Below are 25,157 nucleotides of genomic sequence, written 5' to 3' on the forward strand. Positions count from 1 at the left end.
AGGCAAGACATTCTTACTTGACAGAGTATTCCTTAACCCCACCATTTGCATCTATTGAAACTTCAGGCTTATCCATTTCCCAAAACCTCAGGTGGCCAGAGTGACCCAGGTCAGCATTCTTGCACTTAGATTGCTCATTATGCCGTCCACCTTCCTCCTCCAACTGAAAGTGACCCCCAAATTACAGGCATGCATTAATGACGTCTTTCACCGTCTTGAGATCATACGTGCTACCTCTGAAACAAAACAGAGGGGCGTTCAAATTGTTGTTTTTCCCAGTTGTGATCACTCAGCAGAGAGTTGCAGTTCGGTTTTGCAGGATTGGTACATCCAACATTAATGCCTGTATGGCCCTGATCAGATCCTATAGCGGCAAAATGTTACCATCACTGGTAGGACAGGAAAGCTTACCTGTGTCTTCCCGGTGGCTGGGAAACAGGAGTTATCCTTCCTTCGAAGAAAACAATAGCAATGTGATGGATGGGAGGAGGGTGTCCTAAGGTGAGAGGAAAGTGGCACACACAATGGCACCACAATCTTTCAATCACAGATCAGGTGGAACAAGAATAAAATAGACTGAAGGAAAACAGAAGAGAAGGACAAACACAGAAAATAGACATGAAACAAGGGAGCACAACAACTGCTGGGCAAACAACACAGAAAACAAAAGACCACCACAATGTTCAGGTTGCAACAAGTCCGCTTTTCAAATCCTATTTATGATCTGGGTAACGGAACATGGAAAAATAGACAAATGCAAAAGCATCATGTTTGATCAGGCTTCCAGATTTCATCTTTTGGTGTGCCCCACGTGTGGATGGCTATCTTGCTCATGGTAGGCCAGTGTAACTGCAGAGATCCTTTTCCATTTACCCAGAGCAGCCAGTTCATCTGATGTCCTGAAAGCACCTTCCCATATCATGTACCACGTAGAGCCAAACCTGTGATAATGTGTATATCCACTGTGCACTGTAGGTGTCAGAATGCAGGAGTTAAGAAGATGCTGTCTGCGCTTCTGGTTCCTACAGCACAAGTTGCGGTTTGTCCTGAGCAATGAGACTATACAGGACAGATAAGTATGAGGTTGTGTCTGCAGGGTGCAGAGGAGAAATATAACAGATGCTCCGGTACCACACACAAATGCCAGACACTGATCTGCACAGCTTATGCATGCAGTGCATAAAGACCAAGCACACTTGGCCTGATTGTGCTCTCTGCAACTTTCTATATTTCCGGTACCCTTCTTTCTTCCATGGCCTCTTATTTTTGAATTTGCCCAAAGCCTCAAATCTGCCACTTAACTCCAAAGTCAGTCTCCAACAGGTAACTGCACAGAAGCAAGGCTTAAATTAGTTTGTTTTAGCAGGACCACCATCTTGGTCATTTGTTCTTCTTGGCACTAGTAGAAGGGCTCCTTTAGTTATGTCTGGTTCCTCTTCTTCTACGTTGATCAGTACCAAAATGCATTATTTACCCAAGACCAGAAGGAGCGCAGTGATGGCAGCTAAGCCTTGCTCTTCTGGGATGCTCCCGGAGGTCCTGTTATTGCATGAACTCACTCGAAGGTTTCTGCAAGCTCTTATTACAGGATTGCGACCTAGAGTACCATCAAAGTATTCTCTCTGCCATCATTCCAAGAAGTGTTTGAACCTTTAGAAGGCAATGGTCACAGGGGTCCGCCAGCACTATTGGCACCCCGAGGGCACCAAAATTCTTTTGCTCCAATGCCAAATCAAGCTTTCTCGGAAATCCTGCTTCTGGAAACATTTAAATTGGCGGCAGTAAGAAAGTACTTCAAAGACCTTAGATGCTCGGCTTCAGCTGCTTTAGTGAAGGTAAAGGTCCAGGCATGGTCCACAATTCCATCTGTGCAAGTGCTACCAGATGTGGATCCTCATTCCATACAATGAGGAGCAGCTCACGTGGGTGGTCCTGGCATGGATCTATAGTCTTCTTTGGACCTGGAGGATGACCTGCATGACAAATTCATTTCCTAGAACACAAGATGCACTCAATTCTGGATGACATAGTTTGGATGAGTGTCGGGGAGCTTTGGGGCTCATTCCTCTGCTCAGTTCATCTAAAGAAATAGGGATTCCCATTCATCCTGATGCGCTTACAATGGTCACAAAAATCTGGAAAAGCCTTAGTCCCCAAAAGAGATGAGAAGTAGGTTTTGCACTACACACAGGAGAAATCCCCTGAATCTGCGCATCGAGGGGACAGTGCATTTTATCATCGTGTTAATGAAAATAGGAAAACAAGAGCGAGGTTGCAAGGCTGGTGGAAGAACCAATTTCTTGCTCTGTGGTCCCAGATGAGATGTAGGTGAAGGGATAAAGAGGATTTGTGTGTGGCCACATTTACAAAAAACAGAGGGACACGTTGCAAGTAGGCTGGGGGTAATACTGCCAAAGGAAATGGGTGTTACTGCTGCTGGTGGCAACTAGCAAAGGGCCATAAATTAAGAAGAAATGAAATGAACGTACACCAAATCGTATAAATGATTCCTGAGATCACATTCTAAGCACATCATTATGTAATGTGAGGAGCAAAAGATGCACACACACTGGCAATAAGTGTATAATGCAAACAACCAAACAAAAGCCCTCAAAACACTGAGAGACCATCAATGCTCAACTCAAAAATACCTTTGAATCACTTCAATGATATTTAATTGAATGCTATAAAATTTGTATTGCAGATGCTCAAACATAATAAAAGTAATTCTTGGCATGAACACAAGTTATGACCTCTACAGGGCATTACATAAATTCAAACATAATTCAAGGTACAGATCAAAAACACATTTAAAGCAAAGCCTCCTCGGAAAAGTCCATGCTTGAAAATAAAGGGCGTCTATCCCAATTAAATGCTGGGGAAATGGATGGCATGCCGGAGGAAAGGCATCAAATAGCTATAATTGGATGGGCTTTAGGGTGTTGGGTACCTTGGTTTCACAAAACATCATGCCCTATGTATATGTCAGAGTTCTTGAAATAATTGACCAACCAAAAACAAATCAAGGAAGAGCTAGTGGCAAAACATAGTTAGTCTTCCGAAAAACCTGTGAAAATTGTGATTAACGACTTGCTCACACAACATCAACAGCATTCGAAATAGGGGTAATATTGTACACAGCAGGGCTTTCTGGCAAATGGAATGCATTTTAGGGGAAAGGATGTGAGAAGTGGGGGATTGATTCAAAGATGGGTACCCTTCAATGCATTTATAGTTGATATTGCAAAAGGATTTGGTAGATAAGCTTTGCTTATTTCAGACAATAAGAATATCGACCATTGGGGTGATATCCTAGCAGTGTTGGGAAACCAATTAGGCGCGATTTGGATATGTTGGAAGATGGGTCTAGCAGGAGGCCCCTTCTGTTCAATAATCTCCACTGGAGAGAGACACATGTGGAGCAGAGAGATCCTGGTGAGCAGCGCCAGGTGTGTGGTGGGAACTTTGCAGTGCCTCTCCCGTGGGATCTGGAGGTTACACAATTTGATGACCTCCATAAGGTTTCACCTTGGGATTAGGCCACAGAGGGGAGCTTGATGAGCGTTGAGAGCATCAGGAGATGTCCAATCAGCACAACAGTGAGCAGTTGTGCTGCCATCGCACAGACCACATGTAAAGGCCTCAGGTGGGGAATGCAGATTCGAGACAGAACTCCAAGATACAAATTATTAAAACCATCTGTGCACTTTACGCCAATTTAAAAGAGTACCCCAGACTCACGTGTGCTGTGATCAGTTTTGTAGAGTTCTGTGAAGAAGCTTCTGGATATTCTTCCCCAAAGCACAATCGTATCTGATATCGGGGCGCAGGCTCACCATTCCTCAGGAACACTTGCAGTTCTGAAACCCAGAATCAGTCTGTGACCTCAGGTACATGAATGGAGCCAGTATCAGATTCCCCTCCTACCAAGGGGTGAGCTCTTTCCCAGAGAGAGGCGCACACTTTACCGAATCAGAGACATTTCACCATCTAAAAAGCCTTGTGTTCCATATATTCAACCAAATACAAGCCACCGTCCCAGAAAATGTAAGGTACCTGAAAAAAGCATGAGGATGCCCCACAATTGAAATGCTCTGGTGATGAAGATGAAACACACAGTTCTGCTCAATTAAACATGTTCCACATATACAAACAGACACAAGCGCCACCCTAAAATAGGAAGACACCCTCAAAGTGTGATAGAGAGGGAGAAGCCACCCCAAGGGAGTCCTTCATTGATCAAGAAGAACAACACAGGTCCCCATCCACACGAAACACAACTTTCCTATCTTTGGAGGAATTTCCATCGGCAAGGGAGAGCATTTCTCCAACCATAATGGTCCCCATCCCAGAGACAGCACCCCCCCCCCCAACCAGAAAGACAGCCCGGATTTTTAAAAACAGCACATTTGTGCTAAATAAGGACAGGAACTGATCCCTTCTCCTTCTCCAGCTGACGCCTTCACAGCCCCACAGACAGCCAAAACATCACCACCAAGAGACAAATCTCTATTCCAAAGAGACTGCACATCCCAGACAAGACAGTGGCTGTTCTAAAGTGACTGCACATTCTTAAGCTAGAGGATGGTTATTATGTCAGAGATAAAGCACGTCACACGCCATACAAATTTCCTTATCTCAAAAAACAGAATGTTCATAGTTGGATACAAGGCCTCATCCCATTAAGACCACACTAAGGCCTGCAGAGAGCCGATGAAGCACCACTCCACAGGAGGCAAGGACACTATCAAAACAGCCCAATCGGAGTCAAGGCATTGACTACAGTAAGACATCAGTTCTCAGCCAGAGGCGAGGCCTCATCTCAGGAGAAGCCCCCTTCTTAAAAAGACAAGGCCCCTATTGTAGCAAGACAACAATTCCTTACCAGAGGTCAGGCCCCCGCTGCATCGAGATAGCACTTCAGCAAAGGCAAGGCCTCCATTCCAGTGAGCAGCACTTGCCCCCAAGGGTAAGGAAAACGTCTCAAGCCAACAGTACCCATATCAGTGATTAAGCATCTACTCAAATGAGGCAGCATTTCCACATGTGGGACAAAGACACTACCACAAATGAACCCACAGAGCCAAGGCATATATCCCAGTGAGACAGCAATTACTTAATCACAGACAAAGCAGTCATCTCAGATGAATCAACTTACTCAGAGAAACAAGGACCCAAATGCACTAAGTAAGAATTACCCCCTACTGAAATGGGACCCATCACAAGCAAGCATCCCATAGTCAACCAGAGATGAGCTTCCCGTGCCAGCTAGATAGCACTTCCTGAGATTAAGACAAGGTTTTAATCAACGGTTTTAATCCCAAACAGTAATTTCCTAACAAGGAACTTGGGACCCATCCAAAACAAACAGCATGCCCACCCACCTCCCCCCACAAATACAACGCTAACATACCAGCCACAGAGCGCTTCCACTACCATAGACGCAAACCCCTACCCCATCCCAGCGAGACTGCACTTTCACGACAAGGGACCAAATGCGTCAAGACAACATTTCTTCAATCCAACACAGGTTAAAGATTGTGCCAGGACATCACATCCCTAACCTAAAATAGGGTCTGCTAACCAATCAGAAACAAAGTTCCCATCTCAAGCACAGCTCGTCTCCAGCTTGAGACCATCATAGAAGGCCTGTAGCGTGCCAGAACCTCTATGCCAAAGATATGGTCTCAACCCAGAGAGATTGCCCATCACATAGATAACAAAACAAAAACTAAGAAGTAATGCCTCATGAACTAGTCAGACACCCTCTTCAGAGATGCACACCTCCCAGGCAAATCCATATGTGTGTCTCTGCAGCAGACGGCGATCACACTACAAACGACCCTCATTGCTCTGCTTTAGGCTCACTGACTCACCTTGCAAGAACCGCTGTGTGTCCAGCACTTTACATTCCTTCTCCCTCTCCAACTTGTTGGGCTGGTCCTTGTTTGGGGCCATGGGGCCACTCCAGTACACACGTCCCTGACACTGACGCTTCACAAAGACACCATCTGGTGCCACCCAGAGCAGAACTCCCCGATCCAGGTGCAAGAGCAGTCGTTCGAGGACGGGTACAATTTCCGGCACCCTGCAGACTCCTAGTACCCGTGGTGATGGGAAGGGGAGCTGCTCCACATAGGAGGGCCCATATAGTTGATCATCATCTGCAGGTGTGGGGCGGTGCGTGATTCTGCAGCCTTCTACTGTGCGCGTTGTAAACTCCTTTACTAGTACATCCCTATAGTAAAGACGGATGTGCAGCCAGAAATCTGCGGGTGATGAGGAGAATACAGTTAGAGCAATGGCAAGAACCACATTACAGACCAAGATGATGTTGCTATGAATATCTTTTGCCATTGCAAATGAAATATGCACAGGTAGGAATGCCACAAATCCCCCCTTGAAGAGCAGGTCCATATGATATGCGGAAATGTACTCTCAGGGAAGCGAATGTTTGGATATGCCTTTAATAATAATACTGTAGGGGATTGTGGCTATCCTGAGCAGGATGTGACCTTTAAAATAATGTGGCTATTCTGCATTGAGGTCTGGCTACAAGGGAACCATTTCAAAGCATAGGCTTTAGCACAATGGAGAGCTAGTGTTCTTGTGCATCTTAATAGAGGAGGCGAGGAGGCGACAATGCAGCTGGGTTGTTAACCACACTCCCTAATGTGCCAAGCAAAAGATTTGGAATGAGAGAGATTACCAGGGAATCATGTAGTCTCCAAACAATTGTATGTCTCTTTTTATACAACAAATTTGGTATATGTTATGTCAATCTGCTTTTATACCATGTCAAATTACCACTGAAGTAGAATCAGTGTGCCTAGGCTTGTACATGGGGTGGCCTACCGTGCCCCCCAGGGGTATCTAGAGGTTTGCATACTGGAGGAGAGACAATGACCCAGGAAAAGATAAGAGAAAGGAAGAGATTATATGTGCTTACTAGGGGTGTACCAAAATTCGGCTTTGAGTAAGTATTCGGCCGAATTTCGGCTGAAAATTAGCTATTCGGCATTCGGCCAAATACTTAATTATCACTCGAAGCCAAATAGTTTCCTCTTCGACTGCATGCCTGGAATCATTCAGGCATGTCATCATCTTTGTGTTTGAGTGGCCCATATTTACAAACTTCAATTTCTGACTTTTCATGATAGACTGTTCAGTAATACTTGGAAGTGTATATATTGGAAAATGAGTGGGAAATGCTGCATTGTAAAGCCTGCTGAAGTATGCAAAGCTATCACCAACGCACTCTGCAGCTGATACTTTTACCCAATGTTACTGGCACAATGTGCTTTAAGAAGCTTCAAAGGCAGCCCTGTGTGCGCTAAGTGGTCTCTGACACATAAGGCAGGTGACAATGTTCATTGCTTTGAAGATAAGGATGAAAGTAGGAAGTGATGATTGCTTTTAAGTGGCTGCTCCCGATTCACAAAGTTTCTGTCGAGTGAGCTACTGTATTTTACTCTTGAATGCAAATATGTTTGCACCAATGCACATGATGATTAACAAAGAATCACATATGAACAGTACACAGTTTGCACATGTCACAAAATGCAGCTGCCAGAGTTTTTAACTGAGGATGAAGGAGCCAACCCCTAGGAGCAATGGGTGCTGCAGGGTTTGTGTGCGTTGTCAAGAAAGTTGTGTCTTTGCCCCATAAGGTAGGCTACACTGTCTGACAGCCTCCCAGGGGCACACAATAAGACATGGGTCCCCTCTGTAGATAAAGTGGGTCTGAAGCAGTGTCACCATCCCTGTCAGACCTCTGCTGGCATAAAGTGTGTATGTGTGGCACACCGTCTGCATTCAGGCCGGGTGCATTCCCTCTAGGAAAGGCACAAACATTTCTTCTTCTGGTGCATTTGCTTCACAGTGGTGCTCTGAAAACACAAACACAGCATGCCTTCTGCCTCTTATTTCCCGTCATTAAACACTACTTGAAAAATATATATTATGTTTTAGCACACAAAATAAAAAGCCTAAATATTTGTATGGCATTGCCAGCTTCGTACTGAAAAGAAAAGAATGTGGGTTTTCTTTGGGTGAAGGGCGGCCCACACTTTTATTTATTCATGCATTTATAAAGCGCGCATAACCAAAAGGTATCTAGGCACACTTAAATACAGTCTTTATTTCGGGTGAGAGGAATTTTATTTACAAAAACAAGAATGGCAAACTGTCCGTTTTGGTTTTCTGAAAGTGATGGTCAGGAATTGTCTTCCTTTGGAGAGGGAGGCTCCTGCTGCCCCATCCCACCTCTGGTCAGATTTATCAAAATGTTCTTGTCTTTAGAGGGCACAGGGCAGCCAACTCTCTCCTTCCACTGCCATTCCCCGAAAGATAATCCCCTGAACTCTGAAAAAAAGCCATGAGCCTATGATGGTCTCCCTACGGCGTCTTCTAAATAGCCCCTTCCCCTCGGCGGTTGCAGCACAACACCAAAAGAAGTGCGGGCAGGAGAGATGATTTAATAAGAACAAAATGTCCCCACTACTGGGGCGTTCCTGAAAACCCTTCTGTTATCTTGTAAAATGGGTGTCCACAGTGGCAAAGACTCGCAACTTAATTCCTTCAAGCTATTCATCAGTACAGTATTTAACCAGCAAATTTCTGTAAATAAAATGAAATTGGTTTCATGACAGATGAGCCGAAGAGGCCCCTGACATGAAACAAGGCAGGGCAATAATTAAAAGAAATACAGCCAGAAAGCGGCAATAATGTGGCTACCATGTAGAAAGGTTGCTTTTAACAGTGATGCCCCCCACCCCAGTGATAGTAATTGGAGGATGCTACATATGTTTCAGCAATGACAACTTATGCGTCATACCATAGGCAGGAAGAAACTATTCTGCTCTGTATTCGGCCGAAAACGTTGGCCAACTATTTGGTATTCGGCTGAATACTAAATCTACTATTCAGTACACCCATACTGCTTACACTAGAACACCTCATGCTTTTAACATTACATTGCATACTAACTTACAATTCTCCAAATCTGTTATGGAAATACAACCCAATTACTACAATACTTTGAGGACATATTTGCCACCTCCCTTTGCAAAACTATCATCCACCCAGCAGGAGTGACATGCATCATACTATCACAAAAATATCTCCCCCCGCCCCTGCTCCCGCCCTTCATCTGTACCATCTCATTCCTGCTTTCACATCCTCTCATCTTCCCCTCACTCATTATGTTTGATACATTACATTTATTCTGGCAAAGCCTCAGTAAATCTCCATCTCAACACTTTACTTGCCTCAGCATGATTTTTCAGAATTAGTGACAGAAAGCTACAATGTCAAACTGCAAAACCAGAGTGATAGATGCTGACGGAAACAAGGATCTTCCCATCTACCCTTCTCTTCAGATCTCCCCTAACAACTCACCTGCTCTATGAACTATCATTTTCTCTGCTTTGTCATCTTGTATACTTACTTCTCTTCCCTTCCTCTTTCACTATTCTTTTTTCTACGTATTCATTCCCTTGCCTATTCATCCCTCCATCCAGCTCTTTTTATCATCATGCCATTGCAACTCCTCTTTATCCTGCGATTGTAACATCTAGACGCAGGGGAATATCCAACATTGCAATAGTGATGGTGGGGTGTGAGCTACGAAAAAAGTCCTGCTACTTTTCCCCACGAATACACCTTGGAAAATGAATGATAAACTGACATGCAATCGTTCCTGCCCCCATATAATGACTTGACACCGTACCCTCTTCCTGCAATATTCGGACAAATGTGGGACATGGAGCTGTGTGCGCCTGCTCTGCGTCTGGCTATGCCCCTTATTGGGCCTGCAGTGCAGTCAACAGCTGGGAATGGGACACAGAGGATGATCCTACTATGCCCCGCATTGTGCATAGAGGGTGCAGAGCAGGAGCATTCGTCACACTGCTGTCTGTGTCCTGCTCCAGACCGCTGTTCTACAGGCAGCCAGGCTAAGCAGGGGCACATGGCTACACTGCTTTCCTGGACAGGATGCCCATAAAAAAAGTCAGGCCACAGTAAGAAATACACTATGGTACGCATTATTACTTGGCTAGACTGGCCTTTGAAGCAGCCAGTCTAGCCCTTTCTTACCGTAAAATGCCAGTTCTTTGGCTCGAAGGTCATAATGCCAGACCCCAGGAAATATCTATCCCCCGCCCTATGTACATTTGGGCTGTTGGAACACGCAAGGCTTTAAACATCTGCTGGGAGAAAGCAGCATTCGATTTGGAGACTTTAATGTCCTTTGTCTCCAGGAGACGTGACTGCGGGTCCAACCGACCATCGAGGGTTTTGTTGACCCTCAACCCAGCATTAAAAGGACCAAAGGGTAGACCAATGACGGGTCTACTGACTGCAATTAAGGAAAGTTGCGGTCTAAGAGTAGTCTGGACGAAGAACATTTCATCATTTATCCGGTCAACCTGCTGGCATACCAAGCAGGCAAAGAGGATGCCATGAGGCAGATCCTTTTGTGTAATCTGTACTGGAACTATAACGACCCAGCAGCCAAGAACTTCATGGACCAGTTGTTGGAGGAGGTCGATGCTGCTATGATTGATAACTCCAACTTGAATGTGATCATATGTGGAGATTTAAACATTCACTGTTTCAATAATTGTGGTGCTCTCATAAATCATTATGCGAGTAATCTACAAGAAATTGAAAAGCGAGGATTGTCATTTAGGAAGGAATTCCAGTTGAGGAATATCTCATTATTAAACGGAATAACACCGGGGACATTCCGCCAAACCCCACTTGGAAGAGAGGGTCTGAATCCAATATTCTAGATTATTCCCTTGCTTCCAATGACTCACTCTAAAGTAGTGGCTTTGACGGTCATGGAAACCCCACAGAGCGATCACAACATGCTGAAATTAAGCCTCAAATTGGGCATGAATACAAAAGCTAATCCAGACGGAGATATCCTGGAAGTACAGCCAGGAAGGAACCGACTCAGATGCGGAGTAATCATGTAATAAGACTATCAAGAGATCTACAATGGCAGGTCGGAAGACATAGATTATACGCAGCCTCTGGCCATTTATAGTGAAAAACCGGGCCGAGGAAAATCTAAGGGATTTTGCCACAAATATAACTTCGACCATGAAGTTGAGACAAGAAAAAGGGAACTAAAAAAGACACATAGTGCATAAGAAAAACCTTTCCCAGACATCATATGCAGCTGTCATGAAAACTAGGACAGCGTACACTAACTGGTTGAAGCAGTACACACAATCCCTAATGCAATCAAATGCGGAACATATGTTAGAATTGGTTGCATCCAAATAAATCGAGGGAAATGTGGCAAATCTTAAACATATTGGACGGCCCCCACCAGAGTCTCATCACCAACCCTATCCCAGCAGAGGACTGGATGGACCACGTATACAAGCTTTTTTCAAAGCCTAACTCTCAAGCTATGAAGGCTGAAGAAAATTCATGCTTAAACTGGGAGTCTGAAACTGAATGGGAGGACATCCTTTCCCTAATTCAATCGTACAGCAATTCCACAGCCGCAGGTCTTGATGGCTTCATGAACTTGATACTAAAACAGCGACCTGAGGAATGGGTAACTTTTTTACATTGCCTATTTCTATTGGTGAAAATAGAAACATAGCATACCGGACACCTGGACGAAATCTATCATTGTACCGATCTTCAAGAAGGGTGCTAGGTCTGTGGCAACAAATTACAGACCTGTCGCCCTCTTGGATGTTATTAGGAAGCTTTTTGCGGCCTTAATTTTGAATCATCTCACGACCTGTAGTTGGGATTACAAACACCGGGATGGCTAGCAAGCTGGGTTTGAAAAAGGAATCAGAACATTGCTAAACCTTTTTCTAATTAACTACGTGAAATTGAGAACTGTAAAAAAGAACAGTAAAAATGTGTACCTTGCATCAGTGGATTTGCCCCAAGCTTTTGTCTCAGTCAATAGAGAGAAGCTTTGGCAGAAATAAAAGGACTGGGGTTGTCCTGCTGATTTACGGGAGGCCGTGGAGGCACTTCACACCAATACTAGCATACAGATCAAACTAAATCAAAAGGGCGACATGTCAAACTCCATTAAAACAGGAGTGGGACTCAAGCAAGAGAGTTGATTAGCCCCAGCCATCTTTAAACTGTACATCTCTGACATGGGTGACGCCTTTACAGATATTAGGTGTTTTCCTCCCTGTATCGCGGGCTCTCCAATGCATAGATTGTTGTATGCGGATGACATCATTCTTTTGGATGAAACTCCTATTGAGCTTCAGCGCCAATTGGATGCCTTTGCACTTTTTCTGTTTGCCAATGATCTAATTAGAGTTAATGCTACAAAATCAGCAGTGCTCATTCTGGGGAAGTCAAGGTGCAAATCTATGAAGTTCAAGGGTTGGTATATAAACGGTGAGCCGATTCGAGGGACGAGAGACAAGAGAATTGCTCCACTTGAGTATACCAATAAACACAAGCTATAGTGAAGCCCCAAGAGAAGTTGTGTTGAGGCATAAACTGAAGATGCTAACAGCCCAGGCAAGACTGATCAAACACAGATACTGCAAATTTACACTGGCACCCTTGCTCCGTTTCTACACCATGAAGGTAGTTCCTATTGTGGCCTATGGGGCCGAATGCTCTCTCCAGTTGAGTTGGAAGATATGGCAAACCCTAGAGGGTCTATTCTGGAGAGCTGTACTTGATCTCCCAAAATGTATGTCCATGGCGGTGATAAGAAAAGAGTTTGGACTGACTTCTCTCATTACTTATGTCAACTGGAAAACTCTATTTTTTTATCGCAAATGTTTACTGCCTCCAACTGACAGCGGATTTTGGTTGTTGGGTCAGGCACTTAAAACAGAAAAAACAGCCTTTACTCGTTGAATGGAGCATCAAATGCTTGGGATTTCTGAATTCAATCGACACCACAGAGAACCTACTCATTGAAAATCCAGATTTCGTGAAAAAACGGTTGTATGAGAACGACTGGATTGAGTCCTCCGAGTTGGCGCAGTCATCCAAACTTTACAGAAAATAGTGTGTAGCTCTAAACAAGCGTAGTCTAACTCTGTTGTATTTGACCAAGTTTCCGTCGGCTGTGTTGTGACAGCAATTTCTAAGTCTTTGCTTTAACATCCTCCCGACTAAAGGAATTCTTGAAGCCTGGAAACTGAAAAGCACGAGAGACTATAAATGCCGGCTCTGTGGTCACCCAATGGAAACACTTCGCCACCTCATCATGAGCCGTCAGGGCATTAAGGACATTCAATGTAACCTATTAGGCAGATTATATGTAAATAATCAAACTCTAACAAAGAAATATGTTTGGCTACAACTGCTACAGGGTTCAAGGCTATCTGCAACCCTTGCCTCGTTAGAGATGGTATCATCATTTTCAAAAAGCTTGAAGGAGAGAAGTGATAAAGAAGTTTACTGTTGTGCAATTGGACAGTAGGAGTCGATAATTCTGTTTGGTTATAGTTTTCTTCTTCTTCTCTTGTTCTTTTTTTTATCTTCCTTCTCTTTCTGTAATAAGTGGTCAAAATGGCTGTATCATATGTCTCTACTGTGATGGAATTTCTTTTGAATTTTATATTGTAACTGGTAAAAAGCTTATTTTGAAGCCAAATACTAATAAAAATTTAAAAAATAAAAAGATGTCATCATGCCACAATAGGAAAGGGCTAGACTGGCTGCCGCCAAATGCCAGTTTAGCTACGAAATACACATACAATGCTTGGTTTATCATGGATACCCATTACAAAAGTGGCAGTGTCATTATGTCACACAGTCCTGCACCCCCACCTGCCAAAATCCACTCCTTCTCCTCCACTGCCAGCACAAACACACTCCCACACCCACCCAGACACACAATAGTCACCAACTACACATACATCATAAACACACAGCACAGCACCAGGAATACATAAACAAGCACATGAACAAATGTTTTCTTACCTGTTCCAGTGCTGCTCCGTCTTCACCAGAAAGATGCCCTGGCCTCCACAAAGCAGCCTGCCAGCCTACTACCGCCTCAAAGGTGCAGACAGGGAAGCAGGAGAGCTTTCTGGTTTCCTGTAATGCGTAGTGGGGCCGGAGACAGACAGAAAAGTAAAGTTCTAATTACAGGGCGTCGCATGCGCTGCAAATAGAACGTCACTTTCTTAAATCCCTGGGCGCATTCCCTAGTCTGACTTCAGAAAGAAGTCAGTTAATTTCTTCCTGGAGTCAGATGCACTCCAACTCCAGAAAGAAATACCCTGGACTGGAACTTAAGGCAGAGCACCCCAGGGGTGCACCTAGGCTAACATTTTGGTGCGGTGGGGGAGGGGCGAGTCCTTCAAATGTTGGGAGAGGCATCAACTTCTGAGACTGTGGGGGAGGGGCAAACTTACTTGTGTGGAGGAATCTAACAACTTCTTTACACATTCTGATGAGACTATTCTGGTGATTGATTCAATGTTACAAGCAGTTAACTCTTTCCGTCACGTCTGAAACCACACACTTAAAGATTGCGGTCAGAATGAGCTGTCTCCTGTCACCACCCCTCCAACCCTTCCAATCGCTGCCCTGGCATGCAAGTACTAATCCCCCCATCACAATTTCAATTGCCTAAAAATGTATGCATATCAATGCAGGTTCTAAAAGTGTAATTCTTTATGCTAGTAATTGCAGGTCCTTTGTTAATAGGCAAGTACGGGTGCCGTTACCTGTTCTGTCTGGCTACGGCTCTGTAGGTCAGCCAGTTCGAGACAACATAGCGCAACATTTCAGGGGGTTGGGGCAGGGCGTCTAGAGCAAGATCTGCTCAATGGTGTTGCACCACTGGAGCACACAGCACTGTCTAGTGTCTGTGTCCCGCACGCTCCATTCTGCAGCTGCTGCAGTGGCCCAGAGCAGGGTGGGACACAGACACCTTTTTTCTGTGTGCTCCTGCTCGGGCTCCTTCATTGTTCTGGCAGAGGGACACCTCTCCAATTTGGCACCCTCATTGTCCTGACAGCGGAACACCTTTTTCTTTCGGCACCCTCTTTGTCATTTCAATGAGGGTGCCAAACGGGAGAGGTGTCCCTCTGCAAATGTCGTGGGCCGATTCTTGAAAGAGCCATGGGGGGGGCATGCTGCCCCCTCCCAACACCCTGTTCGGTATGCCACTGTCTATAAGCAATTACTTTTGCATTATGTCCTTTACAAATAAATAAGCATTAACAAAACGATAAATAATAGACAAAAAAAGTATAAAGAAATAAAAGATATGAAAGAATGAAAAAAGATAACAGAATAGCAACAAAGTAAGAAAGTGAGCCAGGCCAAGGACTATTTATTTTAAACCTGTTCCTCAGGAGTGCCAAAAATATGCTCTCAACATATACTGACTTTGGCACATAAGTATGGATACAAAACTGTTCAGACAAAGGGTTTTTAAGTTGTAATGGATTCTACTCAGAGGGAAAAAGTGGGTAGGTGGAGACAAAACTGATTCTTTAGCTGGATATATATTTACAAAATCAGCCATGGTGGGAGGATTTTGGGAGGTCACCTATTTATGGCGAACAGGGAAGACACCGAGAGGTTCCCCAAAAACCCAGTCACGGTACGGTAGCTGGGAAATCAAGGCTTAATCTCAGGAAGGGTGTGAGAGTGGTCTGGGTCTACAATGAGCTCACACAGAGCAACACTGGTAATTCCATGGAGACAGTAAGTATAAAGATACCATTCTTTTTTAGGCCCTTACTTACACACTATGCATATAAAAATCACAGGTATGCATTGTCACACAAAACCTTACAAAACATATATACCAATCCGCCATTAGGAGAATTGCATATTAATCAATTACCAGTGCAATACAGATGAGTAGTCCGATGGAAGGGAAATCAACACAGGAACAGTTTCCCTCAGTCTTATGAAGTCCAACCCTAAAATGATTTGGGGTCTTGTGCCAAAAGGTCCTCAGTTTTGAAAGTATAACTTCTTCAGGTAAGTTTAAATAGAAAGAATGTGGTGGATTGTGCTGGTGATTATAGAAAGTTCCCAAGTTAGATAAGAGTCCAGTAAAGTTCAGGTAAGTCATCAACACAATCCAACAACCAAGCTAGGCCTAGGGGAGGAGGAAGGATCCTCAACCCAGGTCCCATCACCAAAGGGTCAGGGCAGAGTGAGTTAGGGTCAGGACGTTATGTCCAATGTTACCCTATGGAGGACGGAGTTTGAGGGGCAGAAACAGGTATGTTAACTAAGCCCCCTGACTCTGATTCTTCCAGACACTGCAGATGTTTCTAGAATTCATTGGGGACACAATCTTCTGCACTTGGTCCAGATGAGGAAGGCCCAGGGGCCGTGGGTCCAGAGGCCACCCTCAGCAAATGAAGTCTGTTATGAGGCACAGCATTCGGTTCCAGATAGCTTCCAGAAGGCGACCCAAATGAAACAAGATGAAGACTTGGGGCAGACCACCCCAAGACACATCATAGGATTGAAGAAGGGGTGTTGCAACGAGAGTCACCATGGTCAAGTGCAAGAGGCAGTCGTACAGCAGTGAACACAGGAGTAGCCCCAGCACAGCGTCCCTCTGAGTGAGATAGCTGAAAATACAGGAGCTGGAGATATGTGGTATAGGTTGAATATCTTCAAAGTTCTAAGACTCTGCTAGAAATGCTGACGGCTGCAGCGAGGTAGCTCCGGAGAGAGCTGGTCAATCCACTGGTTTGTCCATGGACACTTCCAAAGGCTCAGATGACACGGATCCTCAAGCAATGGTCGAGAATGTTTGTTCCAACCAGTCCAGGGGTCAAAGCACCAACAAAGGCCTTCTGAAGATCAGGACAGATGAGCAGGGCTTCACTGGCACAACACTGGAGTAAATGCTTGTCAGCTACAGGGTTCGTCTTCGGGTCAATAGCAGGATGCTTGTTTTCGTAGAAGTCTTGGTTCCAACGATAATCTCTCGAACAGTCACAGGAGTCCTCCTTTCTTCCAGGCCCACCAATAGTAAGGATTTGCACCAAACAGCCAGGGGTTGTCTAATCATGGACAACAACAGGTCACCACATCTGCCCAGTAACAGACTTTCAGTCACCAGAGCGTGTGGATTGGGACGAGACAGTCCCAGACCCTCTGGCACAGACACACTAAACGCTTTTTTGTGGAAAGCACTTAGACATGCCTGTTCTATGGTCTCCTGTGGCCAGTGTAGTATATTGAAGCCCGCCGTACACCCACACATGAAGCCTATGGCTTGCTCTGACAGCAGTGTCACGTTTTCATAACATCATTTGAATCACTCAGAGGCCTAGCACAGAAAGCAGGCGCTATCTGTACCAGCTGCATTCAATGGTTTGTGCTAAACTGCCATTTTATCATTGAACAGACAGATCATTCATGGGCCTCATTTTAAAGTGATCATTCCATGAAATTGCAATTGATTGTTCACAGCTAAATATTTTGCAATAGAGCAAAGTCACAATAAAGTAAAGAAAATCATGCTTATATTTCTGAACGAACAGACCATATTTTAACATTGTATAGACGGTTGAGTGATATCTTGCTTTTGGTTTTTTCATGTTTACACCCTGCCCTCCTCCTATACCCCCCTACATGTATACACATATATGTTGGGGTCAAACTACCCAAGCAGGTCGAACTAAATGTCCACTCAAACTTTGGGTGATGAAACCACTACATACCCCTTCTTGTAGTCAACAGAATAGCATTCTTAAACTAATGTAAACTTTGGCTGAATTAACAGGATGGCATAACCCAATCACAGGGAATGATTGTTCACTGTAAAGTACAGAAGATTATCTGTTTCAACCTGCTCAAGGTTTATAGGGTTCTATGAAGCTTTGCCTCATTTTGTTTGCCGATTGGCAACTTCGACAAATTTGTAGTCACTGAATTTGCTGTTTTCTTTACCGGAAACAGCGTGGCGTAACACCCGGTACTGCCCTGTTTGATTCCCCCATCCCACCCCAATATATACCTTACCTCAATTTAGCATCTACCAGTTTGTGGTAAAAAGAAACATCATAAAGAATGCGTAAAAAACATATTTGGCAAAGTTGTCATTCGGCAAAAGTGATGTATACAGTATTATAGTGCATAAGGTTGGATGGCAGTCTAAACTGTGAACTGTGACACAAGAAATTCTGAACCTATGCACCATGCCAAAAGACACTCTGAATCTTAACCCAGGATGCTGTAATACTATAGACACAGAACTGTACTATGCACTATGACGTTGCGGAAAAGGGAAGTAAACATTGGTTGTTAGCTATCATATGATTAACAGATAGTCTGACTAAATTCCTTATAAAGCTCTCCAAAAGGGGAGTGTTTACACAGACGTTCCTTTGGATCTGGTGGAGTAAGACCTATGTTCATGCGGGGCAGAGCTGGAAGAAGCTCAGATGAAAATAGATTGGGCAGCAGCTTTCCAGATACATTTTCCTGAGTAAAGGGAATCCAAACACTGGTTCTAAGTTATTGGCATTTTACACATTTTTCAAAAGTCTAATTTTATATTACTTTATTTTGGGGTGTGAAATGTGCCATAATGCCATTTTATACACACTTTTAACCCTTCCTTTATTTGACATGGTTTTGAAATAAAGAGTGATCATGCTGTATATGTGCCAGGTCTCACTCTTAACTTCTCAACGATGTTTGGGAAAGCACTAAACCTTTGTTCCTCCCTCCACCTCTTCTGGATGGGATAAATGGGCCCATACATGTATTGGTGAATGGAAGAGGGAAACCCAACAGGTGGAGTGCTACAGTTTCCCTATATTTGTATCCACCGCTTCAGGCAGCTTTTAGGACATATTACATCACAAATGGCTTCCCTTTCCACCGCTACTGTGAGTAAATCCTTAGTTTTACTGTACCGCATTTAGATGGCTATGCACATTGTGGATTATTGTAGGCTAGATTCCTGGAAGTGAATAGGAGAAGAGTAGGGTGCCAGGAGTATATTCATGGGCAGCATTGTTAATGGGGACATACAGGTTTTACGAAAATAAAATATGTTTTTCCTCACTGAGCAAGTTTGTCTTATGAATTTTATCTAGTGAAAACTAACTTCCATCTATCTTATTTTCAACATTTCTGTAAGCATTTGTCTCGCTATGGTTTGTCTCTGTGTTATGAGCTGCTCCCAAGCGCTTATTGAGGAAGTGACATAGTGGGTGGGGAGGGGGAACTAGTCTGTAGATCCATAATAGCAGCAAAGGGACAATGCAACATGTTGTATTTCATTTCAATACACAAGAAGGATACCTACGTACTTATCATGCCCTACCAAAAGTAGTAGTACCAGATGTAGAAGTGCTATTATTAGCAATTATAATACTACTACTAACTGGAGTACCACAAGTAGCAGCAGTAAATCAATCATTAGCACTAATATCTGCATCTTTATTGCATATGGTTTAACACTCAATTACCTCAAAAGAAAAGAAGAGAAGAATTGCAATAAAAAACAATACCAAGAAAGGGATAGTCCTTAAAATACAACACACATCTAAAATATAATGAAAGGGTTAAAATTGAGGCCAGTCCCCCAACATAACAAACAATTTAAAAACATCTAATTACTGCAAGTTTTAGGGCAACAGACCCCCCCCCCGACCCCCAACATATTTAGTCAAAGGGACTGCCCATTAATCCATGCCAGATTATGGACACATTTCCCAAATTATTCTATGCATTGTGACTGTAAAACTGAACAATATAATAAGTGTGTCAGATTTTCAATTGCTCCCAGATTTATACAATGCCTACAAAAGGCTAACACGACAGGTAAACCACTGTGTAAACAAATAATTTCCTTAGTTTGCAAAACATTAAGGCAGAATTGCGTAAAATCATTAGGCTGTGCCCTAAGCGGAAATCTTATTACGTAGGGGTCAGGGTCCCAGCTCTCTTCTGATGTATACACAGATGATTATACCAGGTAAAACTTTCCAAATCATCCATGTGTCTACCCAGTCCCTCAATCGTACTGCCATTTTCACTCTATCGGGATTTGCAACCAAGACATATTGGGTTGTATCCAAAATAGATAGCTATTGCACACAGACTCAACTAATTCCTGGCTGGAGAAAGACTAAATGACCTGGCTTCTTTACCAATACTTGCATATAATGCATTTAATGGAGAACATAACAATTTGCGGAAAAGAGACCGCTGTCTCCACAACACCCTAGTAGGGAGTGATTGAAGTCCTAGTTCTCTGCGAATTCTAACACAATTCTGAAGCAAAAATAAAACCCTCCTCCATATAATGGCCTCACACTGCTTTAAATCATTCATCAGCCATATGGGAAGGACTTCCAGACGTAAAGCAGCTTGGGGACTACTTCCCCTTTATAACATGTTATCATAGGTTCAAGGGAAAATTTCCCATATCCCCTATAAATACTTTTCATCTGTGATGCTAAAGGTATTGCTTTCCTTTTTAAAAGATCCCGATAAAATGCTTTACAAGGATATCCCAAAATCGGAAGACCCTGATAAACAAGATTTTCAGCAATTTTTAAACTTACTCCATGGATACTCCAGGCAAAGTTGCAGTTCTTATTTTTGCCGATAGAATGTAAGAACTTTGGTCTTTAGGGGATAACTTTCAACTTGTTAGTACTCATATACTGTTCAAAGGCCCTTATCAGGCGCTGCAAACCAATTGGAGTTTTGTCAAAAAGAACAAAATCATCAGCACAGGCGAGCCACAACACCTTTAATACCCCCACACAGAGGGAGGCAAAGGGGCTCTTTATGAGTATGGCAGTAGCCGTGCCGGTAAAATCAGCACAGTTGCCGGCAGAGTCTTTTTTTTCCGGCGCCCGGGAATGGGCAATTATTGGGGCATTACAGCCCCGGTGGACCCGGAATTGCCCATTTCCAGGCGCCGGAAAATATGACTCCCCATTCCCATTTGAGTCCTATTGGACTCAATGGGAATGGGGGGTTGGATGCATCCAACATGGTCTGCGAGCGGGTGTCGTTCCACCCGCCAGGTCAGACCTGGCGGGTGAAAAGGCACCCGCTCGCATACCTCGTAGTTTGCCGGTCAGGTAAAAACGGTGCTGGTAGCTTACCTGCACCGTTGTTACCGGACCGGCAAACTTGTAATGAGGCCCAAAGGCTACACTTTCCAAAGTCTCAGCAATATCGGCCACATATAAATTAAAAGGGCAGGGTGCCAAAACACACCCCTACCGTAGACCCGAGCTAGTCTCCATTTTCCTACACATTGAGCCATCATTATTCAGTCTGACCTGTACCGAAGTCCCTTTATACAAATAAACCAGAATGCTCAGGGACCCATGAGGCAATCCCCATTTATCTAATTTAAACCAGAACCTGTTTCGATCTACTAGGTCAAAGGTTGTAGTAATATCTGGGGAGAAAGCATATGTTGGCATCACAGCTTTACCCCAAGCGAATTTCTGAATACAGTACATTGAAATCCCATTCCATCTACCCCCATGTTCCTTCTAAAACCAGTTTGGAATTAATTTAAAATCTCACGCTCTTTCACCCAGACCTCCAGTTTTTCGAGAACAATAGCTGCAAAGATCTTACTATCTGCAATAATATTACTGCTACTGCTAGTTGTAGTATTTTAATAAAACAAGTATTACAAATAGTACTACTGGCAGTGCTACTATCAGTAGTAGTACTACTACTAATGACAGTTGTGCCATCAGTAGCAGTGTTACTTCTGACACTATTAGTACTATTAGTACTCCTACTAATACCACCAGTTGTGGTAATTGTACTGATTGTAGTAATAGCTTATATATAACTACTACAAAGAGAATACTTACTATCAACAGTACTATTGCCATTATAGTGGTAGTAACACCAGTACTACTAGTAGTAATACCTGTAGGGGGGTTATTAACAGTATAAGTGCTTCTAATGATGGTAGTAGTAGGATCAGTATTACTACTATTACCCAACTCAGAAGTACTATTACTACCAGTAATAGTAGTACTATAAATGATACAGGCAGTTTTGGTAGTACTACCAGTAGTAGTGATGGTAGTACTAGTAGAAGTACCATTTCGGCCACTGGCAGTAGTGCTGTTACTACTTGTTGACGTGCTACTATTAGCAGTACTAATACTGTCAATAGTGATGCTACTGGTGGTAGTAGTAGTAAGTTCAAAGGTGCTCACAGAATGAAGGACAGCATAAGCAAGAATAAATGCTCACAGAAGAGTTGAAGGTAAGGTAGATGGTAACTTTTTTTCCCACTGGAAAAATGCACAGGATAAAACATTAATATTTAGGACAACATTTTTTATGTTTGAAAAACGATATGTCCCCTTTCATATTAGGGATTCTATATCGTTTGACTTCACTATTTATAATGCGAATATATTATCTATGAGAATAAATATACATAAATGCTAAATAGAAATGTGAGTGTTTCTATTATGTGTTCCTATTTACGAGTGTTAAGAGGCACTATATTGCAAGTCTAAGTGCGTGTTCTTTAAGTGATACTGCGTGGGGAGGGTTTGATGACATCTAGTGGTAATCATCTAAACGAGGATAATAAATGTGGGTCCTAGATGTTCTGGGAGGTAAACATACTGCAACTATACTGTCCAATAGTAAACCTGCCTGGTGCTCAAGGTAGAGGTTTCTCTTGCCGTGTAGTGCTGAGACCAAACCCTCTCTGGAGCCTTGCATCAGGTATAGCGCTATTCCCAGCCACAAAACCTGCCACAGCCCCAGTAGGGCAGAAGGCAGGCTGTGGCAAGTGGGGCATGATGACTATTATGACATGATGTAGCAGTTTAAGGTAGGCACACCATGTTAAAAGTCATACTCAAGGACAAGTGGCTCTTTCATTGACAATTTGACCTTCAGAGATCAGGTAGGGCTTGGGTGGCAAGTACCGCTCAGGGGTCCCTCATGATGAAAACCAGCCTCAGAGAACAATATCATATGGAGTGATCAAAGTCACGATCAGAGGACCTGTGAGCATATCATGACTGGATATGTCATCACAGAAGCCATCATCAAGGAATAGGTGGGTTTATTGTGACCGATACGCTGGAAATTAGGTGTTTGTGCCATGACTCAAGACACCTTCTGGTCATAGGGTGACATGGCAAGAAGGAATTCACACACAGGGCAGAGGTGGACATGGTAGTGCATATGCCATATGTGGATAGAAGGGGGTTGTGGATATATATGTCAATAAAGATACCATACACCGGGAATGGGGAAGACATGGCATGACATAAGTTACCCTCAAGTTACCCTCAAGAAACAGGCACACATGGCATGAGTCAGCATCAGGGAACAGGTAGGCATAGAATGATGTAAGTCACCCTCAGGGGACAGGTACGCATGGCATGACATGAGTCACCATCGGAGTACTGGAAACCATAGAATGACGCAATTCACTGTAAGAGGACAGAGGTAAGGCTTGGACACAAGGGTGGCATGTTTCTGGATATAAACCTTTATTAAATAATAAAGGGGTAGAAAAATGCCTCTCAATCCCTAAAGCTAAGAGGGGTTCCCTACCTCCAAGGAAACTAGTGAAATTGTCAGGAAGTCCAAAAATAAGGGGTTTGTCACTGTCATGTTCTAAAACCTTCTTCTGACCCTAACATTAATAGTCTACAATAACTGTGCAAGGAAAGTTTCTTCTTAACGTAATAAGTGTTCTTTGTCATTTCAATCAACAGAACATTTCCCAGTCTTTCTGGGACCAAAAAGTGATGAAATAAATAATGTTCAAAAAGTATAAAATTCCAAGGGTAGGGTTTTGCTCCTTTCTCCTAGAGTGTTGTTTCCCTCCTTTTAGGCTATTGAGCCTTCTTAGGATATAGGATTCCAGTTTCCCAACTCTGTGATCTTTGACCCTTCTTGCCTTTCAAATGGGTGGGCTTGTAGTTCATTATAATATATGTTTGGTTCACTTTTCCTCCCAAACATAGGATTCCTTTATTTCATTAATTTGTGGGTGATTATAGGTGTTTGGTTCACTCTCCTGCCAAACACCTACGTGGGTTGCTTTGGATTTGTTACATGGGTGCGGGTCCAAGATTCGCAACTTTTCATCATGTCTGTTCGGTTCACTTTTCTGGTAAAACATGATTCTCTGCTTTACTTATTCTTGTGCTGTGGCAGATGTGTGGACTCGCAATTGGTCAACATATGCATTTGGTTCACTTTTCTGCCGGACATATGATTCCTCGCTCTTGGTGTTTCCCAGGGCCCCCAAACCCCTCATAATGTATGATTCTTGTGGGTGCGGGTCTCAGACACACAATGTCCCTTCAAGGTCCCAGACCCTCTTTCTCCAATGGGTATCACTACTCTCTAGCATACAACAGATGTCCAACGATTTCTGGCAAACCCGCGCATTAGTTTTCCTTCTCTTTACAGGCACCAGCATTTCCCCAGTCTCCGCGTTGCTCTTTGAGGCTCCGGCAGCACCCTGATGAACAGCGGGATCTGCAGCGATTCCTCGGGCGTCTCTCTCCAGCTGGCTGCACGTCCTGCCTTGCAAGCGGCACACCAGAGGCCTAGTGCCCTGAGGTACGTATTAGTAGCAACTCGAACAGTGCTTCCAACTTGGACCGCATTCGGGCTCTCCTTCTCCTCACTTCGCGGCTTCTTCCGCTTTGGCTTCTCTCTGTCTGCCCAGTGCAGGAGTGCCACAGTTCCTCCTCTGAGGATCGTTCCCATGTCGCAGCACAGCTGAGTTTCTTTTGAACTCCTGCGCCAGTCAGCTGCATTCGTTTGAGCGAATGACATCTTCAGAAAAGATAGACCACAAACTTTGCTTCTGTTGAGTAATGATTGCACTCTTTGTAATCTTCTTCTTCCCAGTCCTCATGTTCAACTCAGATGTAAAATACGTAATATTCGCATGAGTTGTAACTTTGTTATGTGTATTAAGATTATTGATCTTGCAACAGAGTGTATTGGCTCTACCCATAGGGGGGAGATGATTTAGAAAGTCAGAGGGGGTTTGAGGTATGTCCGCAATCCCGTAGGGGGCTTCCCTCCCTATGTAATCCTCCCTCAGTGCACCGCCCCCAAAGGGACTATTGTACTGTTGACACACAGCCCTAGTCCCATGGAAAAGGTCTCCTGCGAGGGAAGAAGGGACAACATCCTCAGATTCGTCACAT

At 43.7% G+C, this 25,157-nt stretch overlaps 1 protein-coding gene across 2 annotated transcripts in view; it reads right to left on the reverse strand.

The window, feature by feature from the left end:
- The window catches only part of LOC138580445 (interferon regulatory factor 4-like), a 134,013-nt gene that overhangs the window by 60,701 nt on the left and 48,155 nt on the right, over window positions 1-25,157 (reverse strand). For both annotated transcript variants that reach the window (XM_069651003.1, XM_069651002.1), the window contains exons 6-7: window positions 5,877-6,269; window positions 3,742-3,860 (exon numbers count right to left, since the gene is read on the reverse strand). In XM_069651003.1, the coding sequence (XP_069507104.1) occupies window positions 3,742-3,860; window positions 5,877-6,269 (512 nt within the window). The remainder of the gene's footprint in view (window positions 1-3,741; window positions 3,861-5,876; window positions 6,270-25,157) is intronic.

Source organism: Ambystoma mexicanum, chromosome 3p (assembly GCF_040938575.1).
Source record: "Ambystoma mexicanum isolate Mex_15411 chromosome 3p, UKY_AmexF1_1, whole genome shotgun sequence".
Taxonomy (NCBI): Eukaryota; Metazoa; Chordata; class Amphibia; order Caudata; family Ambystomatidae; genus Ambystoma; species Ambystoma mexicanum.